The following is a 22,329-nucleotide window of genomic DNA, read 5'->3' as shown; positions in this document are numbered from 1 at the left end:
AGTTACTTCACATTCCTGGCTGGAGGAGTGAGGGGCTTGGGAATACTCCCCACCAACAAACCTTTACCAGCAGGAGGCCATGACATCCCAACCCCCAAGCCTGTGTTCTGGTTGGAGGTGGAAATGCCTCCTTCTAGCTCTCCGCACTTGAGAGGAGCAGGACCAGACGGTAAGTCGCCAGGCCCCTGGCTCCAGTGATGGTAGCTCCCAACCCTGTCCCCTGCCCAGGTCACAACCCTAGCTCCATCCCAGGACAGCAGAGGTCTCTTCTCCTTGGTCCTCAGTGTCGGACAGAGCCCTCTATACTAGTCAGGACAGAGGCAAAGCTGGAAGCAGCAGCAGTGGCAGAAAAGGAGCAGGCATCAAAACTGGTAGGTTGTGGGGCCAGCAGCATGGGGCCAGAGGCTCTCTTGAAGTCAGGACAAGCTGTCTGTCTTTTCAACTCTGGGGCTGGTCACTATGTGGGTGTAATTGGCTGTAACACAGGTATTTGAACACCTTTCTCTCTGGATAGTAGCTGATAAACTTGCTGCTGCCCACTTCTTGGCATCAAAATACCAGATAGTGATGGCATACCTGTGGTATAGGCTGGTGCCACCTCATGGGGGTTCTACTGGTCAGACCAGAAAATGAGCAACCCATCAAAAAGTGGCTTGATGTTGGTTATCATGGGCCAGCCCTCAGGGAGATCTACAACAGGCTGCCATGCACCTTGATGTCCCAGTTCTGATTCAGGTAATAGATAGAGGTGATACAGTGCCCATTGCTGTGGGGATTGTCCATATGCCTTATGCACTCCAGCCTATTGCCTGAGTAAGATACCACCATGGCCTTGGTGTGCCTGCTGATGATACGGCCACCCAGTACTCCGTGCAGTGGTGGATTACCACGTCCACATGGGCTATGAGGACCCCAATGCTTTGGCAGCTGGGCTCGTGACCTTCTACCTAGGCAGTCTGGCCCTGCAGATGCTATGTGGTGGGATAGCCTGCTGGCTCCCTATCTGCCTGTCACACCAGTGCCCAGGCCACTTCAGGGTCTCTACCTTGGCCAGCACATGGCCACCCAGTGCCACCCTCAGGAAGCTGTCCTTGACACAGATGCTGTAGTACAGCATACAGAGCACAATATAGTCCAGGGCCGGGTGCTTGAATGCAGTAAGCAGCACTCTCTCCTTTAGCCCCACACTGACTTCACCATTGCCACTGCTGCAGCCCATGGTGTCCTCCCCTTTGGCCTCTGCCTCCTGGTTCTATTGCCCGGGACAAGGGTTGCTTGCTTAGGTGCAGGGGCATCCCCACCATCCTCTGTCCATTTCCATTTGGGAACCTCAGGCCTGGTACCAGTTGCTAGCACCCCTTCATGACTAGTGTTGCAATGCCCTTACTCTACAGTGGTTGCAACTCACCATCCTCCTGCCTACTGAAGCCCTAGCACAGGGGGCTGGCTATGGTGGAAGTGGCTGTGGCCTTGGGGGTCCCACTGCCTGCCGAGGCCTTAGTAGGTACTCCTGGTTGGTTGTAGGAGGATACTAGGGAATAGGGCAGGTAATTCTCCATTCCAGTTCTGGCCCAGCCAGGATCCCACGGTGGTGACACAGGATTTGGCAACTAAGGGAGAGCCTGACTTAGGGGCTGTGGCTGCTGGGCTGTCCTTGGCAGTAGCATCTTCATCTCCCGGGCGTGGTAGGTACAGCTGAGGCCCATGATGCTAGCTACCCTCCTCTGCCTTCTCATCTTCCACTTGAAGCTGAGGTTGGGGCAGGTGTGCCTGGCATGGGGCAGGGTGAGGCAGAGCAGGCATCAGAGGCTCTTCTTGTACCTTGGGAGTGCCCACTGGTCGCCAAGCCTTGCTGCCCCTAGGGGCTTAGGAAAGGACTCGTCAGGGTGGTAAGCTTTTTCCTCTGCCTTCCACACCATATCCCTGACAGTGTTTAAGTCTAAGATGATAAATTATATATTTAGAAGATGAGTAATTTAAAAAGGAAGCCCTTAAATGATTTGAAGGGCCACCACTATTGTATTAGCATTAGTGTAATTATACCTATTGCTGTGTTACAAGTTATCCCAAACCTTATAGCTTAAATCAACAAGCATTTATTTAATAGCTCAGTTTCTCTGGTCAGTAATCCGAGAGTGACTTAGGTGGCTGTGGCTCAGGGTCTCTTATGAGATTGCAGTCAAGATGTTAGGTGGGGCTGTTATCATCTGAAGGCTTGACTGTGACTGGAAGATCTTCTTCCGAGATTGTTCCCCTTACATGGCTGCTGGCTAGAGTCCTGAGTTCCTTGCCACATGGACTGCTTCTCATGTTGTGGCAGCTGGCTTCTCCCAGAGCAGGTGAACCAAGAGAGTAACCAAGATGGAAGCCACATTATCTCTTTATCATCTGTTTCTTGACTGTCCCTTCTGCCATATTCTTTTTGTTATAAGCCAGTTGCAAAGTGCAGCCCATAATCGAGGAGGAAAATTAAGCTGTACTTCTTAAAGGGAGGAATTTTAAAGAATTTGAATATATTTAGAAACCATCATGGTTATAATTATTAAATTATCTTTTTTAAGATTTATTTATTTATTTTTAGAGAGAATGCATAAGTCCAGGGAGGAGGAGAGGGCGAGAGGGAAAGAGGGAGAGAAGTAGACTCCCGCTGAACACAGAGCCCAATGGAGGGCTTGATCCCAGGACCCTGAGATCATGACCTGAGCCAAACCAAGAGTCAGATGCCTAACCAAATAAGCCACTCAGGCACCCTTTTAAATTACCTTTTTAAAAGTTTCTGATACTCGGTGTCCATCGAAAGATGAATGGATAAAGAAGATGTGGTTTATGTATACAATGGAATATTACTCAGCAATTAGAAACGACAAATACCCACCATTTGCTTCAACGTGGATGGAACTGGAGGGTATTATGCTGAGTGAAATAAGTCAATCGGAGAAGGACAAACAGTGTATGTTCTCACTCATTTGGGGAATATGAATAATAGTGAAAGGGAATATAAAGGAAGGGAAAAGAAATGTTGGGAAATATCAGGAAGGGAGACAGAACATAAAGACTCCTAACTCGGGGAAACGAACTAGGGGTGGTGGAAGGGGAGGAGGGCGGGTGTTGGAGGGGAATGGGTGATGGGCACTGAGGTGGACACTTGACGGGATGAGCACTGGGTGTTTTTCTGTATGTTGGTAAATTGAACACCAATAAAAATTAATTAAAAAAAATAAAAACTGCAACAACAACAAAAAAATTATTCACCATGACCAAGTAGGATTTATCCCCGGGACACAAGGCTGGTTCAACACTTGTAAAACAATCAATGTGATTCATCATATCAGCAAGAGAAAAACCAAGAACCATACGATCCTCTTATTAGATGCAGAGAAAGCATTTGACAAAATACAGCATCCATTCCTGATCAAAACTCTTCGGAGTGTAGGGATAGAGGGAACATTCCTCAACATCTTAAAAGCCATCTACGAAAAGCCCACAGCAAATATAATTCTCAATGGGAAAGCACTGGGAGCCTTTCCCCTAAGATCAGGAACAAGACAGGGATGTCCACTCTCACCACTGCTATTCAACATAGTACTGAAAGTCCTCGCCTCAGCAATCAGACAACAAAAAGACATGGAAGGCATTCATATTGGCAAAGAAGAAGTCAAACTCTCCCTCTTCGCCGATGACATGATACTCTACATAGAAAACCCAAAAGCCTCCACCCCAAGATTGCTAGAACTCATACAGCAATTTGGTAGCGTGGCAGGATACAAAATCAATGCCCAGAAATCAGTGGCATTTCTATACACTAACAATGAGACTGAAGAAAGAGAAATTAAGGAATCAAACCCATTTACAATTGCACCCAAAAGCATAAGATACCCAGGAATAAACCTAACCAAAGAGGTAAAGGATCTATACCCTAAAAACTATAGAACACTTCTGAAAGAAATTGAGGAAGACACAAAGAGATGGAAAAATATTCCATGCTCATGGATTGGCAGAATTAATATTGTGAAAATGTCAATGTTACCCAGGGCAATTTACACGTTTAATGCAATCCCTATCAAAATACCATGGACTTTCTTCAGAGAGTTAGAACAAATTATTTTAAGATTTGTGTGGAATCAGAAAAGACCCCGAATAGCCAGGGGAATTTTAAAAAAAGAAAACCATAGCTGGGGGCATCACAATGCCAGATTTCAGGTTGTACTACAAAGCTGTGGTCATCAAGACAGTGTGGTACTGGCACAAAAACAGACACATAGATCAGTGGAACAGAATAGAGAACTCAGAAGTGGACCCTGAACTGTATGGTCAACTAATATTCGATAAAGGCGGAAAGACTATCCACTGGAAGAAAGACAGTCTCTTCAATAAATGGTGTTGGGAAAATTGGACATCCACATGCAGAAGAATGAAACTGGACCACTCTCTTTCACCATACACAAAGATAAACTCAAAATGGATGAAAGATCTAAATGGGAGACAAGATTCCATCAAAATCCTAGAGGAGAACACAGGCAACACCCTTTTTGAACTCGGCCACAGTAACTTCTTGCAAGATACATCCACAAAGGCAAAAGAAACAAAAGCAAAAATGAACTATTGGGACTTCATCAAGATAAGAAGCTTTTGCACAGCAAAGGATACAGTCAACAAAACTCAAAGACAACCTACAGAATGGGAGAGGATATTTGCAAATGACATATCAGATAAAGGGCTAGTTTCCAAGATCTATAAAGAACTTATTAAACTCAACACCAAAGAAACAAACAATCCAATCATGAAATGGGCAAAAGACATGAAGAGAAATCTCACAGAGGAAGACACAGACATGGCCAACATGCACATGAGAAAATGCTCCGCATCACTTGCCATCAGGGAAATACAAATCAAAACCACAATGAGATCCCACCTCACACCAGTGAAAATGGGGAAAATTAACAAGGTAGGAAACCACAAATGTTGGAGAGGATGCGGAGAAAAGGGAACCCTCTTACACTGTTGGTGGGAATGTGAACTGGTGCAGCCACTCTGGAAAACTGTGTGGAGGTTCCTGAAAGAGTTAAAAATAGACCTGCCCTACGACCCAGCAATTGCACTGCTGGGGATTTACCCCAAAGATACAGATGCAGTGAAACGCTGGGACACCTGCACCCCGATGTTTCTAGCAGCAATGTTCACAATAGCCAAACTGTGGAAGGAGCTTCGGTGTCCATCGAAAGATGAATGGATAAAGAAGATGTGGTTTATGTATACAATGGAATATTCCTCAGCCATTAGAAACGACAAATACCCACCATTTGCTTCAACGTGGATGGAACTGGAGGGTATTATGCTGAGTGAAGTAAGTCAATCGGAGAAGGACGAACAGTGTATGTTTTCATTTATTTGGGGAATATAAATAATAGTGAAAGGGAATATAAGGGAAGGGGGAAGAAGTGTGTAGGAAATATCAGAAAGGGAGACAGAACATGAGAGACTCCTAACTCTGGGTAATGAACTAAGAGTGGTGGAAGGGGAGGAGGGCGGGGGTGGGGGTGAATGGGTGACGGGCACTGAGGGTGGCACTTGACGGGATGAGCACTGGGTGTTATTCTGTATGTTGGTAAATTGAATACCAATAAAAAATAAATTTATTTAAAAAAAATAAAAGTTTCTGATATGGTAGTTAAGGCCATAGACCAAAATATTAATTTGAAGAAAAAATTATAACCTCAAACCAGCCAACCAATCAACCAACCAACCAAAAAACAACATTGTCTAAATTCTCTGGGTAGGTGTGTGTGTGTGAAATTAAGCTCTTTGGGTGAATTTAGTTGATCTCTTTTTAAAATTTAAAATTTATATTTGACATAGCACTGATGGTGCTTAAAGAATCTTAATTCTGTGTGTAAAGTTCCAGCTATGGAGCATTGTGGCTATTCCAAAGGAATTGAAATTTTGTATTTAATGTGAGTCCCTTCTTTTGAATTTTTGGTAGGCATTAGTAAAGTCTCATTGGTTCAGATCTCATTAATTGAGAATGTGAAATTTTTTATCATAGACTGGACTGGTTTGCATTCAAACTCTTTAAGGACTCTTTTAACAATTTTATGTGCAATGCTATTGAAACAAGATTATGGAAGCAAATTTACCCAGCTTTTTATATGTATTGTTATCATCTAATACCCCTTTCCAGAGTCATTCTTAAAGGGTTAATTAAATACATTAGTTCATTTAGTGGAACATCTGCTTGACTACTTTGGTATTTTGGGAGAGAATTTGTACTTGCAAGTAATCAGATTATACTTATTAGAAAATGTTTGTCAATACTTTAACAATCATAATTACCATAGGAGAAGTGCAAAGTACCGTGGGGTTTCAAAGGAAAATAAGACTTCTGCGGTTGTTAATCAGGAAATGAGTAATTTCATTTAGTAGGTGCTGTTGAGATAGATTTTGAAGGACAGAAATGCTTTTATCAGTTATAAAAGTAATACATGCTTATTTGAAAATTCAGACGTTATAGAAATACATAATTTTAACTCCCAGAGATGATCATTGTTAATAATACTATGGTAATTCAAAATATTAATGAGAACAGAGCTTTGAAGACCTTTTTTTCTTATCAAAGAGAAACTTCGATCGTCATTTCTAGCCCATGTGATTATTCTAGCATAGTATCAGTTTTCTATTTAGAGGCAATTTATTTTACTAGGCACTTATTTTGTTCGTATATCTGTTCAATTTTTACTCTTGTGGCTTAGTTGTAGATGAACTTTTCCTGGAAATAGCCATTTAGGTTACATTGTTTGTTTTCTGTACCAGTGCCTGGTACAGTATCTGATGTATATAGTATGGGCTGTTTCAGTATCTGTTGATTGAATAGTGTCATGAAAGCTAAGATATACTTGAAGTGGTACAAATTATTGGACATATTGCAATGATTTATTTAACAACATAAATTTCTTGATTTTCTGAGGTTTAAGAATGATTTTAAAAAATAATTGGCTCTTTTTTTAGTTTTGAAATATCTATTATGATATTGCATGACAGGTCTGTATTAAACAGGTCCGTATTAAATTTTATTTTTTGAGTTGGATTAATTTCATTATAATTGTTACAATATTAAAATACCTTTGGTGGGAATGCAAACTGGTACCTCCAACTCTGGAAAACAGGATGGAGGTTCCTCAAAAAATTAAAAATAGAGCGCCTGGGTTGTTCAGTTGTCTTAGCCTCTGATTTTTGGTTTCAGATTAGGTCATGATATTATGGTTATGTGGTCGAGTACCACGTCGGGCTCTGCATTGAGTGTGGAGCCTGCTTAAGGTTCTCTCTCTCCTCTCCCTCTGCTCCTCCCTTTAGTGCACATGCAGTCTCTCTCTCTCTCTCTCTGTCTCAAAAAAATTCTTAAAATTTAAAAGTAGAACTACCGTAGGATCCAGCAATTAAACTACTAGGTGTTTACCCAAAGGATATAAATATACACCCTGAAATTTATAGTAACGTTATTGACAGTAGCCTAACTCTGGAGTACATTGAGTGCTGAATGGATAAAGACACAGACACACACACACACACACACACAGGAATATTACTCAGCCATCAAAAAGGTGAAATCTTGCCATTTGCAAAGAGTGAATGGAGCTAGAGTGTATTATGCTAAGCGAAATAAGTCAGAGAGAGGCAAATACCATATGATTTCACTCATGTGGAATTTACGAAACAAGACAGATGAACATATGGGAAGGGAAAAAAAAAGAGGGAAGCAAACCATAAGAGACTCTTTAATGTTAGAGAACAAACTGATGGTTGATGGAAGGGAGTGGGTGGAGGATGCACTAGGTGGGTTATGGGTATTAAGGAGGGCATTTGTTATGATGAGCACTGGGTGTTGTATGTAAGTGATGAATCACTGAATTCTACTCCTGAAACCAATATTACATTCATTATGTGTAAACTAACTAGAGTTTAAAGTTTGAAGAGAAAAATAAAATTAGGATTCCTAGGAAAAAAAATACATTTGAAAATTCTCTTTTATATATTTTTATATTTCCTCTGCCAATTCCATGTGGGAAAGATGCCAGTGAAATGGGCTTCTAAGCCTTAATCCAAGGCTTTTGCTTGTTCACTTATAGCTGTACTCAGGTCAAATGGTGTGCATAATGGTAATGGGGTGGTCCTGAGATGGGGTTAGTTTTCACGGGAGGTGGGAGGCATTTTCCTAGTTTTTCTGTTCATCTGTTTTCCTTCATTCAGTACATGCCCTTGCTTAGGTGCACAGTCATAATGTGTTTGGTGTAAACAGTAGACAGGATAACATGCTCATTTGGTTAGTAACACAACTTAATCTGGAGAAAATCTAGAGACCTCCAACATAGTTCTACTATAAAGCTTTATAGAGGTGAGTAATACGCTCTCTTGTATTACATTATTGATCTATATTTTCTTCTAGGCTTGAAGCTGTGTGCTTTACATAATTATGTGCTGGAGTCCTCACAATAACTCAACTGTTATTATTCCTTTTTTATCGAGGAATAACTGAGGTCCAGAGAAATTCAGTCAACTGCCCAGGGTTACATAGCTTATACATGGTAGGCAGGCTGGTCCTGGAGACTCATCTTTTAATAATTGTAATACAGTGAATAAATGGTTCTGGAAAAAAGGAATGGTTGGATTGCTTTTGAGCAAATTGATACTGAATTTGTGGGACAGCTGTGATTGTTTGACAGTCCATTAGGGTAGGAATCTGTAGCTAGGCTTCTTTAGAATTGGGCACCAACAGAGTGAACTGGTCACTTTTCTCAAGTTTAGAATCATTGTTTCAAATATTCACAGATCTTATAATTTAACCTCAGTAGCCAACACTGAACCGTGTTTCTTTTTTAGAGTTATAGATTGTTAAAAATTGATCATGATTGAGTAGTATATAGTGATAGATTGTTTAGGTCTATTATAGTGAAAGACAATTTAGTTCTTTAGTATCCAAAATCCAACAAATATCTCTAAGTCATAATAAACCGTATCTCCGTTATCTTTTTTTTTTATCTGTCACCTGAGACTGACCTGTGGTTAGCTTGCCTAGAATTCTTATTACTTTTGGAACTTACTAATCAAAGTGGTGGAATATAGTGGAGTTAATGATGCTTTCATGCCTCTTCTTTTTATTTTTGGCTGTCCTGTTGAGATTCTAATGTTTTAGATAAATCGGCAAATTATTCTATATTTAAAATACAGTTGTTAATTTGGTATGCTTGCATACTGCTTGGGTAACTAACTATTTTGGGCATTTGGACATTGATTTGGGCATTGATTTTGATTGTTCTACAGCTATTAAATCTAAAATAAAATGTCAGTTGGCTTTATAGGGATTGCTGCTACTAAATACTCTTTTTACTGCTAAAAAGACTTTCATTACTTTGTTGATTTTTTTCACGTAGAAATACTGATATTTTTTGGTGTATGTATTAATATAAGATTATTTGTTCACAATCCAAATAATATGGAGAAGTAAATGCCTTTTGTAATTTCAATGTGAAAATTAATCATTAATAATATAGTATATATTTCTTTTTGACAATGTGTGCAATTACAGATATTTTTATATAATATTATCCTAATATATTCACCATTCTATAACATGCTTAATTCACTATGGAAAGATATTAATGTTAATATATAGAAAGATCTATCTTATTTTGTATTTTGTATTTTATTTAACTAAGCCTTTGTTGGACAACATTAAGTTTGAGTTTTCAGTTAATGTTGCAGCAAACATCCTAGCTCATGTTTCATTGTGTACATCTCTGCATTGTTAGATTGAATTTCCAGAGTTGGATTTTAGGGTTGAAGATACACATTTTTTAAAGGTTTTGATATTTACATTATACTCTGAGAAGTTTGTACTACTTTATACTTTCACTGCATCTGTGTAAGGGAAGTCTCATTCTTTCCTACCATTAATATATTGTGTTTGCCAATCTAATGGTTGCAAAGTATCTTATTTTGGTTTTGCTTTCTTGGATTTTTAGTGAAATTGTTTTTTTTTTTTTTTGGTCAATTTTTCTAGATGTTTTGTCTTTTTCATGTAAGTCTGTAAAATTTACTAGTATAATATAATTGGGTGAAGATTTTAGAAAACATTTTGAGAGATAATATAATGAGTTTTTAACTCTTCTATATTGGATACTTTCATCAGAGTATTTTCCTTACTAGTTAAAAATATGAAGTTATTATATAGAATTATTTAGGAATCTTAAGGGTATCCAGAGATCCATGAAAAATACATTTGTATATTACTTGTTAGATTTGATAAGATGAGGACAACATAAGTTGCATTGTTTTCATTTTGATAAAATTTTTAGAATATGATTTAAGTCATATGGGTGGGGAAAATCTTGTAATCATCATATTGATTTGTGCTCTTTTCATTTACCTTTTGCAGATATTGTACTCCAAGATACTTGGATTATGAAGATTTGGAGCGCAAGTACTGGAAGAACTTAACTTTTGTGGCACCTATCTACGGCGCAGACATTAATGGGAGCATATATGATGAGGTATATTTATACTGTAATGGGTTTTGTAAAGGGCACATTTCCTATTTTTGTTACCATTTTAGGTACTTGAGAAGTAGTACTTTGTGTGATCTGTAATTCCTCATAGGATAAGAGGAAATAATACATCAGTAGGATTTCTGCTCCTGGTATTTTTCAGATTGAAACCAGCTAATGGAGGGCAGCCCGGGTGGCTCAGCAGTTTAGCGCTGCCTTCAGTCCAGGGCCTGATCCTGGAGACCCGGGATCGAGTCCCACATTGGGCTCCCTGCATGGAGCTTGCTTCTTCTCCCTCTGCCTGTGTCTCTGCCTCTGTGTGTGTGTGTGTGTGTGTGTGATGAATAAGTAAATAAAATCTTAAAAAAAAAAAAAAAGAAACCAGCTAATGGTACAAATAACTGAAATTGGTCAACAGTAATATATATTTTGGAAAACACGAAGTACTATCCATAATACTACCACCTGAAGGCAAAAACGGTATTTTTTTTTTTAAAGATTTATTTCTTTATTCATTCAGAGAGAGCGAAGAGAGAGGCAGAGACACAGGCAGAGGGAGAAGCAGGCTCCATGCAGGAAGCCCGATGTGGGACTCGATCCTGGGTCTCCAGGATCACACCCCGGGCTGCAGGCGGCGCTAAACCGCTGCGCCATTGGGGCTGCCCCAAAAACGGTGTTTTAATACACATTCTTCTAGTAGCTCTCCTTTAGTCATTTAAAAAGTTATATTTGAACAGACTTATTCTCCTTTTTTCTGCAAATTGTGAAAAATTTTCTATTTTTAATCTAAATTTTTAAAAAGATTTATTAATTTTAGAGAGAGAATGCATACACGCATGCTAGGGGGCTAGGAGGGGAGGGAGAGGGAGAGAGAATCCTAGGCAGATTCTCTACTGAGCCTGGAACCTATGGGAGGTGGTGGTAGTGATGGGGACTAGATCTCAGGACCTGAGCCACCCAGGCACCCCGAGTTTTCTCTTTTTTAAAAAGTACATATTATAGTCTTTCTAGTTATTTTTCATAAGACCATAATACACTGGAACTAATCCAGTTCTTTTTGCCTCCTCCTAATACATGTCTTTTGTTGCTGTTGTTATTCTTCCTTTTTGAAACCTTTTATTTCCCTCTCTCATTGTTTTATTTTGGGAAATGTCTTACTGAAAGATTGAAGTAGTGCAGTGAATACTTGGTTACTCTTCACCTAGATTCACCAGTTGTTAATATTTGCCTTATTTCATTCATTTTTCCGTTGCCTTGCCATTGTCTGTCTCTTTCTCTATTTCTCTGCTGTAACATTTGAAAGTAGGTTGCAGACATTATGATAATTCTCCTTTAATTATTTCAGTATATCTGTTTTAATAACAAGGCAATATAACATTTGTATATCACTTAACATACAGATCATAGTCATAGGATCCTACTTTTGTTAATAATATATATAGATTGATTTTTTCCCCCAGTCTGAATGATCTAGTCAAGGATTTTTCTTTATAATTAATAACTGCTTTATAGGGTGATGGTTAGAGACTAGACGACTATTCTGTATCCTAACAGCCTTTCATCCATTGACTGTATATGCATTGATAATCTTTGCCGGAATCTATTATTATAGTATTTTTAAACTTCTTTTGTTTTGAAATATAAAGCAAGCTAGAAAATGCATAAAACAACTTAAAGCTGCATAAATTATTGCAAGGTAAACATCTGTGTATCATCACTGATCTCAAAGTTTACTAGCACCCTGAAGTTCACCTACATACCTCCTTCACTGAACATGGTCTCCCCTTTTTTTCTCCAAAGATAATTACTATTCTGACTTTATGGAAATCATTTCCTTCTTTTCTTTAAAGATATAGTTCATTATATCCTCTTTCTGAATTTTGTATAACTAGAAGAATCATTCAGTGTGTATCCTTTTATGTCTGGATTCTTTCATGTCTTATAAACATTTCTAAGCCTTTTCTTTTTTTTTTTTTAAGATTTTATTTATTTATTCATGAGAGACACAGTGAGAGAGAGAAGCAGAGACACAGGCAGAGGGAGAAGCAGGCTTCATGCAGGGAGCCTGACGTGACAAATCCACTGGTTTGTAATTACTGATCCTGGATCTCCAGGATCAGGCCCTGGGCTGAAGGCAGTGCTAAAACCACTGACCCACCTGGGCTGCCCTCTAAGCTTTTTCTGTACTGTAGCTATAGTTAATTCATTTTCTTTACTGTATGTTATTCTATTGTATGACTCTTACACATTGTATTTATTGTTCTGCTAACCTTCATGTTGGTTGCTTCTAGTTTTAGCTTTTATGCACAACACTCTTATGAATATTCTGCATATATTTATCTGGGCATGGAAGCATATGTTTATATTGGGTGTTTGCCTAGTAGTGGTTATAGGGTATGCACATGATTAGCTTTAGAAGAAAACCTTTTTCAGTTTGTACCTTCAGTAGCAGTGTTTTTGAATTCCCATTGCTCTGTATCCTGCCTAATACTTGGTATTGTCATTTTTTTAAATTTAGCCATTCTGTTGGGTGTGTGGTTTTAAATTGCATTATGATTTCTTTTTCCTTATGTTCATTGGCTGTTTGGATTTTCCCTTTTCTTGAGATGCCTTTTTAAGCCTCTTGAATATTTTTCTTTTGTATCATGCTTTTCATGGATATGTGGTAGTGGCACAATTTAAACTTTTCTAGATGCATTTCTTTTTTTTTTTTTTTAAGACTTATTATAGAGAGGGCGGGGGAGAGAGGAAGTGGGAGGGTAGGGGGTGGCACAGGGAGAGGGAGAGAGAAACTTAAGCAGACTCTGTGCTGGGCATGGAACCTGACATGGGGGCTTGATCTCATGACCCTGAGACCACAACCTGAGCCCAAAGCAAGAGCCAGGCACTCAATTGACTACACCACCCAGGTGCCCCAATAACAAATCTGTTTTTACATGTTCTGGTTACTTATATTTGGAGAAATGAGTGCCATTAACAGGCTTCCTTACAGAATATGGCATCTTGTCTTAAACCACTTTTGTGGGATTTCCATTGGAATGGGTAAGGTAGAGTAAATTCTGTTGGCATTTTATGCTTGGGACCTAGGGAGATACTAGGCTAGTTGAGAGGCTGCCAGGTACTCCTATCTTCATACCAGCTTTAAGGAAGCAATTGTGTATTGTTAATCTCATAGTTGTAGAAATGTGTAAACTAGGTTGTTGTCAAGTACAAAGTTCCCCTGAGCTGATGGTTTATTTTGTGCCATCTCTCTGGTTTCTTCTGTGTGGGATACTTGCAAGTTTTCAGGCTTCTAGGAGGAAAATTGAGCTGAGGAGTCATCTAGATTCTGGGCTGAGAGGTTGTATGTCTTAGTGTTCTAAAATAAAATAAAACTCAGTTTAAGTTATTTTTTTTAAACCATCCTTTGGGATTGTTCATGTCTTTGTTCCTTTTTGCATATATAATTAAGAGTTAGGAGCAGCATATTTAGAACAGTTTCCAGAACAATTAATATAAAAGTGTCCTGAACTAGCCTTCCATATTTGATAGTAAAATACAGTAATTATTGATGGCATAGAAGAGGCTGATGGACTTTTGTTTGCTTTGCTTATCAACTTAGTGCTTGTATTTGAAAACCAGTTATACATTGGCATTGCTTCAAGGGAACATTGACTTTAGACTTCAGATTTGAGTAACTTTAGTTATTAAAATCCAATGAAGAAAATCCACTGGTTTGTAAACATGCAGTTTTAAAGCATCATCATCGTTTCCACATTCTGAAGTCAGCAATCTGTCATTTTGGTAGGACCTACAAGGCATAGTGTTTTACGGAATTTGTGTAGGCTCTGTAGAAACATTTAGTAGCTCCAGAGTTGAGCTGACATTTTAAAAGCTTTTGTAGCATAAAGAGAGATAAGAGAGATGTTGTAAACTGCTACTGGTAAACAAAACCAATCACAGTCACGATACCTTAATTCAAACAAGTGAAAACAACTTGTTTTTGCCCCCTGAGGTAGATGGAGAGTAACAGGAGAAAGAGTACATTAAAGAAAGTGATGAAGAGTGAGTGTACTAATAACCCACAATTGTCAACAGCATTTGAAATCATCACAATGAATGTGCATTGAAAAAGCTCATGTATTGTTTTGCTCTTTACTGTTGTGCCCTTGAATTGTTTAACTGTTTGGCTCAATATTTAAATTGTATTGGGCAATGGAATATTACTCAGCCATTAGAAATGACAAATACCCACCATTTGCTTCAACGTGGATGGAACTGGAGGGTATTATGCTGAGTGAAGTAAGTCAGTCGGAGAAGGACAAACATTATATGGTCTCATTCATTTGGGGAATATAAATAATAGTGAAAGGGAATAGAAGGGAAGGGAGAAGAAATGGATAGGAAATATCAGAAAGGGAGACAGAACATAAAGACTCCTAACTCTGGGAAATGAACTAGGGGTGGTGGGAGGGGAGGAGGGCGGGAGGTGGGGGTGAATGGGTGACGGTCACTGAGAGGGGCACTTGACAGGATGAGCACTGGGTGTTATTCTGTATGTTGGCAAATTGAACACCAATAAAAAATAAATTTATTAATAAAAATAAAAGAATTAAATTGTATTGGGAACTGGTTTGGTATGGTTAATGGCATTATTTTGGAAGGAATTACAGTCATCAAATTGTAGTTCATTTCTCCTTCTAATTTCTAGTTATGGCAATTTCCTTTAAATTTGGTAGAATGAAAAACTATAACTTTTTTTGGTGAGACTGGGAGTTTTTGGAGAGGGTGTGCAGACATAAGAGAAACAGTTTGTGCAAGGTACAGAGATGAATAAGAATCCTCATTCTTAAGTAATTCTGTACGCTTAGAGGGAAATAAAGTGTAATGAGCTTGGCCATAAAGGCAAGTGTAGGGTTCTAGGGAGCCTGGAGAAGAGACACTTAAAGCACACTTGGCACTGAAGGAACACTTGCTGGAGGAGAGAGGACATCTGAACTTGGCCTAGATGAGTAAGTTTAAGTCAGGTAAAGGAGGCAGAAAGGAGGATGGGGCAGGAGCTAGGCAAATTTGAGGGTAAGACCAGTCTCTGTATTTTTACTGAATTCTGAGGCTTTTCTCTGAGCACCTTCTTGAGGAGGGTGAGACTGACCTGGAATATTGGGATCCAAGGGGAAGGGATTTGCCCCAAAGTAGAGACAGGGCTGTGGGTTTGGGCCAGATCTGTGGTGGCTATAGTGGCCCCTCCTGCTCTGATGTTTGTCTTGCAGCACCAGGCAAATCTCTTTCAGTGGCAAAGGAGGCACCATTTTAGTGATGAACAGGTTTGGATTCAACGCAGGAATTAGGGGCGAGGGTGTTCATGAAGGACTTGTTGAGAATAGTCAGCCCTAATAGTAAAGGGAGAAGGGCTTAGAGATCCCAAGGCATGAGTCTTGGCTCCTCTTTCATTCTGCTGCTTCTTTCAGAGTTTGATTTCCTTACGATATACTAAAGGATATCAGTCTGTACCATGGGCAGTAGCTTGTGGCAGTAGTAACAGTCAAATGATTTAAGCAAGTTACTATTTTTTAAATTGAAATACTAAGACTATCAAAGGCAGATGTATTATGTATTATGGCTTTCTTATTCTACAGTGGCAGAGTTAAGTAATTGTGATAGATATTGTATGGCCTACAAAAGCTAAAATATTTATTGTCTGGCCTTTTGCAGAAAAAGTCTGCCGACCCCTAATACAGAAGAATAATTATGTACTCGGGGAAGGATGCTCAAAAACCTTTTTAGATTGATGGTATATAAATAAAATTCTGATTGTTCTCAGGAGAATGAGATTCATATATATTGGCTACACTGATACCTTGAGACAATGAAATTGAGGTGTTTAGTTATGTCAGGAACTTTCTGTAATTTAAGATCTTCCTGAACTTTGAAATAGAGCAACTTGTGTGCTTGGGTGGCCGTAGATGACTCCTTGGTAACAGTAACATAAGCTTAAGAGTCCTAAGATCTGAATTTTTGTTGTTATACTTTACTAAGGGCTTGTCCATTATAAAGAAAGTTTTATCTAGCCTTTGCTAACTCTACATTTAAAAAGTTAGCTTTCTGTTAAAATAAGTATGAGAGTTTCTTCAGAAAACAAACACACAAAGAAGAAAAGATATAAAGAGAGAAGAGGAACAGGGAGAAAATATCTTGTAACTGTGTGGGATGATTCAACTTCGCTAAGGGACATGAAAGTCAACAGGTATCTGTAGGAAAGGCAGAAACTAGAACATATCTGTGATAGCCAATAGCCAAGTGTACTTCCATAGACCTTTGAAGACAAAATGCATCTCCTTGTTGTGTGTGAGAGTGAAGCACAGGTATCAACATTAATTATACTAGGACAGTGAGAGCAAGACAGTCAGGCTTGTGTTCTGTGCTATTTAGGGCTATGTTTCTAGCAACACCTATCATATAGTATAATGGTAATTGTCTTAATGATGGTAATGGTTCATTAAATAGAGGTTTAAAATGAAGTTCTGTATGCTTTGTGTAAGCTGGCTATATTATCTTCATAATTTGTGACACTAGAAGGATCCCCAAGAATATTGTCTGTTTTTAAAAGAGTCCTCTTTGCAAGATTTTCCCTTTGTTGAATGGTGACATATGGCTTTGTCCCTAAACCTCATCCACTTCCTCCTTTGCCCAGGTTTTCCGATTCTAATGTCTCATATCATCACAGGCAGTGCAGTTACAGTGGCCCCTTTGAGCTGATATCAGAGTGGTGTACCAGCAAGGACCTTAGCTTATCCACATTGTTATAGTTCTCAAGAGCAAGTTAGCTTTCTTTGGATGCTTTACATCCAGGTGCTTCTTTGTTCTGATATAAACCTATGATGATTTAACTTTAAGATGGACAATTTCCTTTGTGTGCCACCATTTTTAATGGTAGTTCTCTGCAGTTCACTGGAGGAAGATAGCTCATGTCAGTGTGAAGGGAAACTGCTTCACCTGTGACCTACAGCTTGTGCTGTCAGTGTTCATGAATTTCTCAGACGTGCTTTGAAATTCAGTTCCTCACCAAATCATGTTCTTCCCCCACTTGCAGCTGCTTCCAGAGCTTTGAAGGTGTCTGCTACCCACTCCTCTATCAGCCTGGTACTTAGTGGTCTCCTACACTGAGAGTGGCAGTCAGCCCACTGTACAAGGAGTTTCTCTAGTTTCTCAAATATTGTATTGGCTTAATTAGCTACAGTTAAAATTTCCAACACTGATATGTTTAGTAGATAAGGACATGTTGAGATCATGCCTAATGTGCTTCCTACCCTCAGTATGCACTATCACTCCCAACTCTTTCTGATGTCTGGGCTTTTCTAAGTTTCTTATGCTCACTTATTTTTTAGTTTGGCATTTCTACTTTCTCAGAAGATATTTTCATTAATAATGATGGGATGATGATAGCATTGATGCTCAGGACATTTAATATGGGCACAAGGCATAATTGGCATAATCTTTTAGGGAGAACAGTTGAGATACAACTGAACTGTTATCCACATTCCCTTACCTGGATTTGTATACAACCAAAGTGATTCTGTTGGAGGACATTCATTGTCATTATAGAGAGTTTTTGATGTGGATAGTGAATTTTGGGTAAAAAATATATATGCGGGTGGCACGGGTGGCTCAGCAGTTTAACGATGCCTTCAGCCCAGGGCCTGATCCTGGAGACCCAGGATTGAGTCCCGTGTCAGGTTCCCTGCATGGAGCCTGCTTCTCCCTCTGCCTGTGTCTCTGCCTCTCTCTCTCTCTCTCTCTCTCTCTCTGTCATTAATAAATAAAATCTAAAAAAAAAAATGCCTATAGCATATTTGGAAAATAAGTGTAGAAAATTATGGATACCTGTATTTGTGTGAATATTTCTTCCTCAGTAGACTCTTAGTCCAGTGATGGCAAGTTTAATTTCTCATAGACTCTCCAGTCCTAGCCCCTATCATAGTGTCTGCTGCTCATAATGCATTGGAATAGTTGTACAATTGATGAGTATATGACTTTTAAAAAATAGTGTGAGGACAAATCATGGAGTTTCTTGTATGTTTTTGGTTATCACTCTGTAGGTCTTGAACTGTTTGAGATTATTTTAGTAGGGAAATGATAGGATCAGAATCATGCTTTAGGAACTGTGATCAGATAATGGTCTATAAGATGGACTGATCACAGCAAGAGGTTTGGAAAGTACTTTGAAGAGGAAGAAGAAGGATGGGTTAGAGTAATCCTCCCCAGTATGTGTTTTTCTGAACACTAATACTCTGAGGCAGTGGTTTTCAAAATTTTGGTCTCAGGTCTCCTTTATACTTCTGATAGTTTATTGTGGACCTTAAATAGCTTTTCTTTGTGTAGGTTATATCTATCCTTGTTTATTTTATAAGAAATTAAAACTGAGAATATTTAACAGTATTTAATTCATTAAGAATAATCCATTATATAATAACACATATTTTTATTAAAAAATGATTATACTTTCCAAAACAAGAAATTTGGTGAAAGAGGTAGTAGCATTATTTTATATTTTTCAAAACTCTAACATCTAGCATAATATAAGCTCTCTGGATTCATATACTTGCATCTACATTTAGTGTGGTGATGTTAGGTAGCCTCTAGAAAACTTGACCCTCATCTCATGAAATGAGAAGAGAGTCACAATGAGAGTGAAATGGCAAATACTGTGTTGGTATAATTATGAAGTTTTGATGCCACAGACCTTAATGGGTTGTGGATGTTTCCCAGTGGTCCCCAGACAGCACTTGAAAACTGTGACCTTAAGATATTAGCTAAAGGGGTGCCTGGCTCCCCTAGTCTCTCTAGAGACAGTTGGTTGGGCGTCTGTCTTTGACTCAGGTCATGATCCCAGGGTCCTGGGATTTAGTCCTGAGTTGGGCTCTCTGCTCAGTGGAGAGCCTGCTTCGCCCTCTCCCTTTCACCCTCCCCCCTGCTCATGCTTTCTCTGTCAAATAAATAAATAAAATCTTAAAAAGATACTTAGCAAAAATTCCTTCTCTGACTTCAGTCTATATAGATGATGCAGGGATCTTGAGACAAAATAACGGTGTTCCATTCTTGTTACTGACCTTCAGGTAACTGTGTTTCTGATATATACTTCAAAGACCTAATCACATTAGGAGACAATGATGGTTCTTAACCTGGAAGCCATGGAGTTCTTTGGGGGAACATCATCGCATATATTTTGTCATATAACTCAGGCAAAATTTTACAAGTAGAACACAGACTTAGGGTGTGAACTCACGTCCTTAAGTCTCAAGATATATAAAATATTTTAAAGAAATTATATTTCTAAGGTTTGTTAGTCATCCAGGTATTTCTTTCTTTCTTTTTTTTTTCTTTTTTAAAGATTTTATTTATTTATTCATGAGAGACATAGAGAGAGAGAGAGAGAGAGAGGCAGAGACGCAGGCAGAGGGAGAAGCAGGCTCCATGCAGGAAGCCCGACATGGGACTCAGTCCCGGGTCCCCAGGGTCAGGCCCGGGACCGAAGGTGGCACTAAACTGTTGAGCCACCCAGGCCACCCCAGGTATTTCTTAATATAGAATTGGTAGAAAATTCAAAACATTTTGGAAAATTGTGGTAAGCCTTAAGACAAAAATATAGCATCTTATACGGTATATTTCTTCTTCAGAGCTGGGGAAATTTTTTCCTCCTGCTATTTTATGTATTGGGTGAATGGATGTGTGTTTGGGGCCCTTTTCCGATTTCTTTTGCCCGTTTTCTTTATCATCTGTGAGTATAAATATATAAAGGTTTTAGGTAAAAGTATCTTTTTGTTGATATTAATGTTAAAAATAAATGTAGAGGGGATCCCTGGGTGGCGCAGCGGTTTGGCGCCTGCCTTTGGCCCAGGGCCAGATCCTGGAGACCCGGGATCGAATCCCACATCAGGCTCCCGGTGCATGGAGCCTGCTTCTCCCTCTGCCTGTGTCTCTGCCTCTCTCTCTCTCTCTCTGTGACTATCATAAATAAAAAAAATAAATAAATAAATGTAGAAAGCATCATATAAGAGAAAAAAATTGCAATCACTTATAATCCTGGCATTCATAGACACTAATTGCCAAAAACATTTAGTGTATTTCTTTTGAATATTATTATTATTATTTTTTATGATAGTCACGCACAGAGAGAGAGAGAGAGGCAGAGACACAGGCAGAGGGAGAAGCAGGCTCCATGCACCGGGAGCCTGATGTGGGATTCGATCCCGGGTCTCCAGGATCACGCCCTGGGCCAAAGGCAGGCGCCAAACCGCTGCGCCACCCAGGGATCCCTCTTTTCAATATTTTTTCTCCACTTAATGCTTGAGAACTGTGTTTACTTGTTTGTATTTTTTACAGATACGATATCATAGTGAACATATTTGGTGTTTTTTTTCCTTTCCCATTTTAACACATGGTGAACTCTTTCCAATGTTAGATGTTCTTCAGGGTGATTTAATATTTATTTTATTTGTCTTATATTTATTGGTAGGATGGTTTTATTGGGTACAGGAGGGAAACATGAATCTAATAGAATGAAGAGAGTTGCATGCAGGCTCTGGAGGCCAGGAGGGTATGACAACTCCTGATCTCACAGAGGTCATTGTGGGGGTAGGCAACAGTCCACAGTGAGGTGGCCAGATTATTGTCAATGCAAGAGAATGGCACTTTGCCACAGACATTGGCTACTTCATTTCCTGCCTTTCCTGCATAGCATCTTGGAATAGAAGGCCATATTAAACTAGAATATTTGACCTATTTACTTACTTAGCCTGCTATTCCTAGCTGTGAATTTCAGGAAAGCTCTGTCTTTGCCTTAGAGTTTTCTTCTGTAAAGGGAAGTGATTGAATTACCTGTTCTCTGAGGTTCCTCCCATATTAAAAATGTTTATTTCATCATGAGCAACATTTCTTCAAGAAGGTGAACTGGATTCTTTGATAATGAAGTTTTATGAGCTCTAGATTTCTTCTGGTATTATATTTTTGTCAAGAGTCTCTGTATGAGAAATCTTTTGGCTAAAGCATGGGAATCTTTACATACTAAGATTTTATTTTTAATGGCATCTTTAGCCATATAATGATATATATATTTTTTCTTCTCACAATGGGGGAGCTTAAATACATTTATCCACCAGGTGGTGCACTTGGACAACAAATTTATCTAAGGCTGAGGGGTTTCCAAATGAGTTTAAATGGTTTAAACTGAGTCACTAATAGTTTCTTTCCATTTTGTATTTGTATCATGTCAGTATATCATTTTTCTTGAAATAAATAATTTGAAGTCAGAAGAACACACTATGTGTGTATTTTTTACATCCAAGGTAAAATGTTATCTTTCCAGAGTTTTGGTGCAGAGAGAGATACTGGCTTATAGGATTGTGGCTTTCGTATTTTAGTTTTGTGAAAGAAGGTTTCTAGTTAATCAAAACTCATTATCTGCCAGCATATTATGGCTGATCTTCAGTAAATGAAGTCTTAGCCTGCATGATCCCATCTTATGCCACCCAGACAGGAGAGGTGATAATACTTTCAATTCAGTAGTCATATTGCATCTAGAATGTTCCATCAGTTCTGGGAAGTATCTTTTTAGAGAGCTATTGCCAGACAAGCATGTCAGGATTATACAAAAACTGACGATAGAAGAGAGTTAAAGCCCAGATGCAGGGTGACCTCAGCATACACAGCCACTGCCCTCAAGTGTATTGCATGTGAGAGGGTTAGGTGGAACTGTGGGAACATCAGTTTTGTCTCTGGAAGAACTTTCTGAGGAACTCAATTGCCCCAGAGCAGACTA

General features: G+C 39.0%; 1 protein-coding gene and 1 pseudogene across 32 annotated transcripts in view; one reads left to right on the top strand and one right to left on the bottom strand.

Annotated features, from left to right (window-relative positions):
- KDM4C (lysine demethylase 4C) overlaps positions 1–22,329 on the top strand; it is a 460,147-nt gene that overhangs the window by 85,073 nt on the left and 352,745 nt on the right. For all 32 annotated transcript variants that reach the window (XM_072728386.1, XM_072728383.1, XM_072728376.1 and 29 more), the window contains one exon: positions 10,427–10,541. In XM_072728386.1, coding sequence (XP_072584487.1) covers positions 10,427–10,541 — 115 coding nt within the window. The remainder of the gene's footprint in view (positions 1–10,426; positions 10,542–22,329) is intronic.
- LOC112921899 (prolyl hydroxylase EGLN2 pseudogene) lies at positions 458–1,706 on the bottom strand (annotated as a pseudogene).

The sequence above is a fragment of the Vulpes vulpes genome, chromosome 12 (assembly GCF_048418805.1).
Source record: "Vulpes vulpes isolate BD-2025 chromosome 12, VulVul3, whole genome shotgun sequence".
In the NCBI taxonomy this organism is placed as follows: Eukaryota; Metazoa; Chordata; class Mammalia; order Carnivora; family Canidae; genus Vulpes; species Vulpes vulpes.
This window is presented reverse-complemented; position numbering and strand designations above follow the sequence as displayed.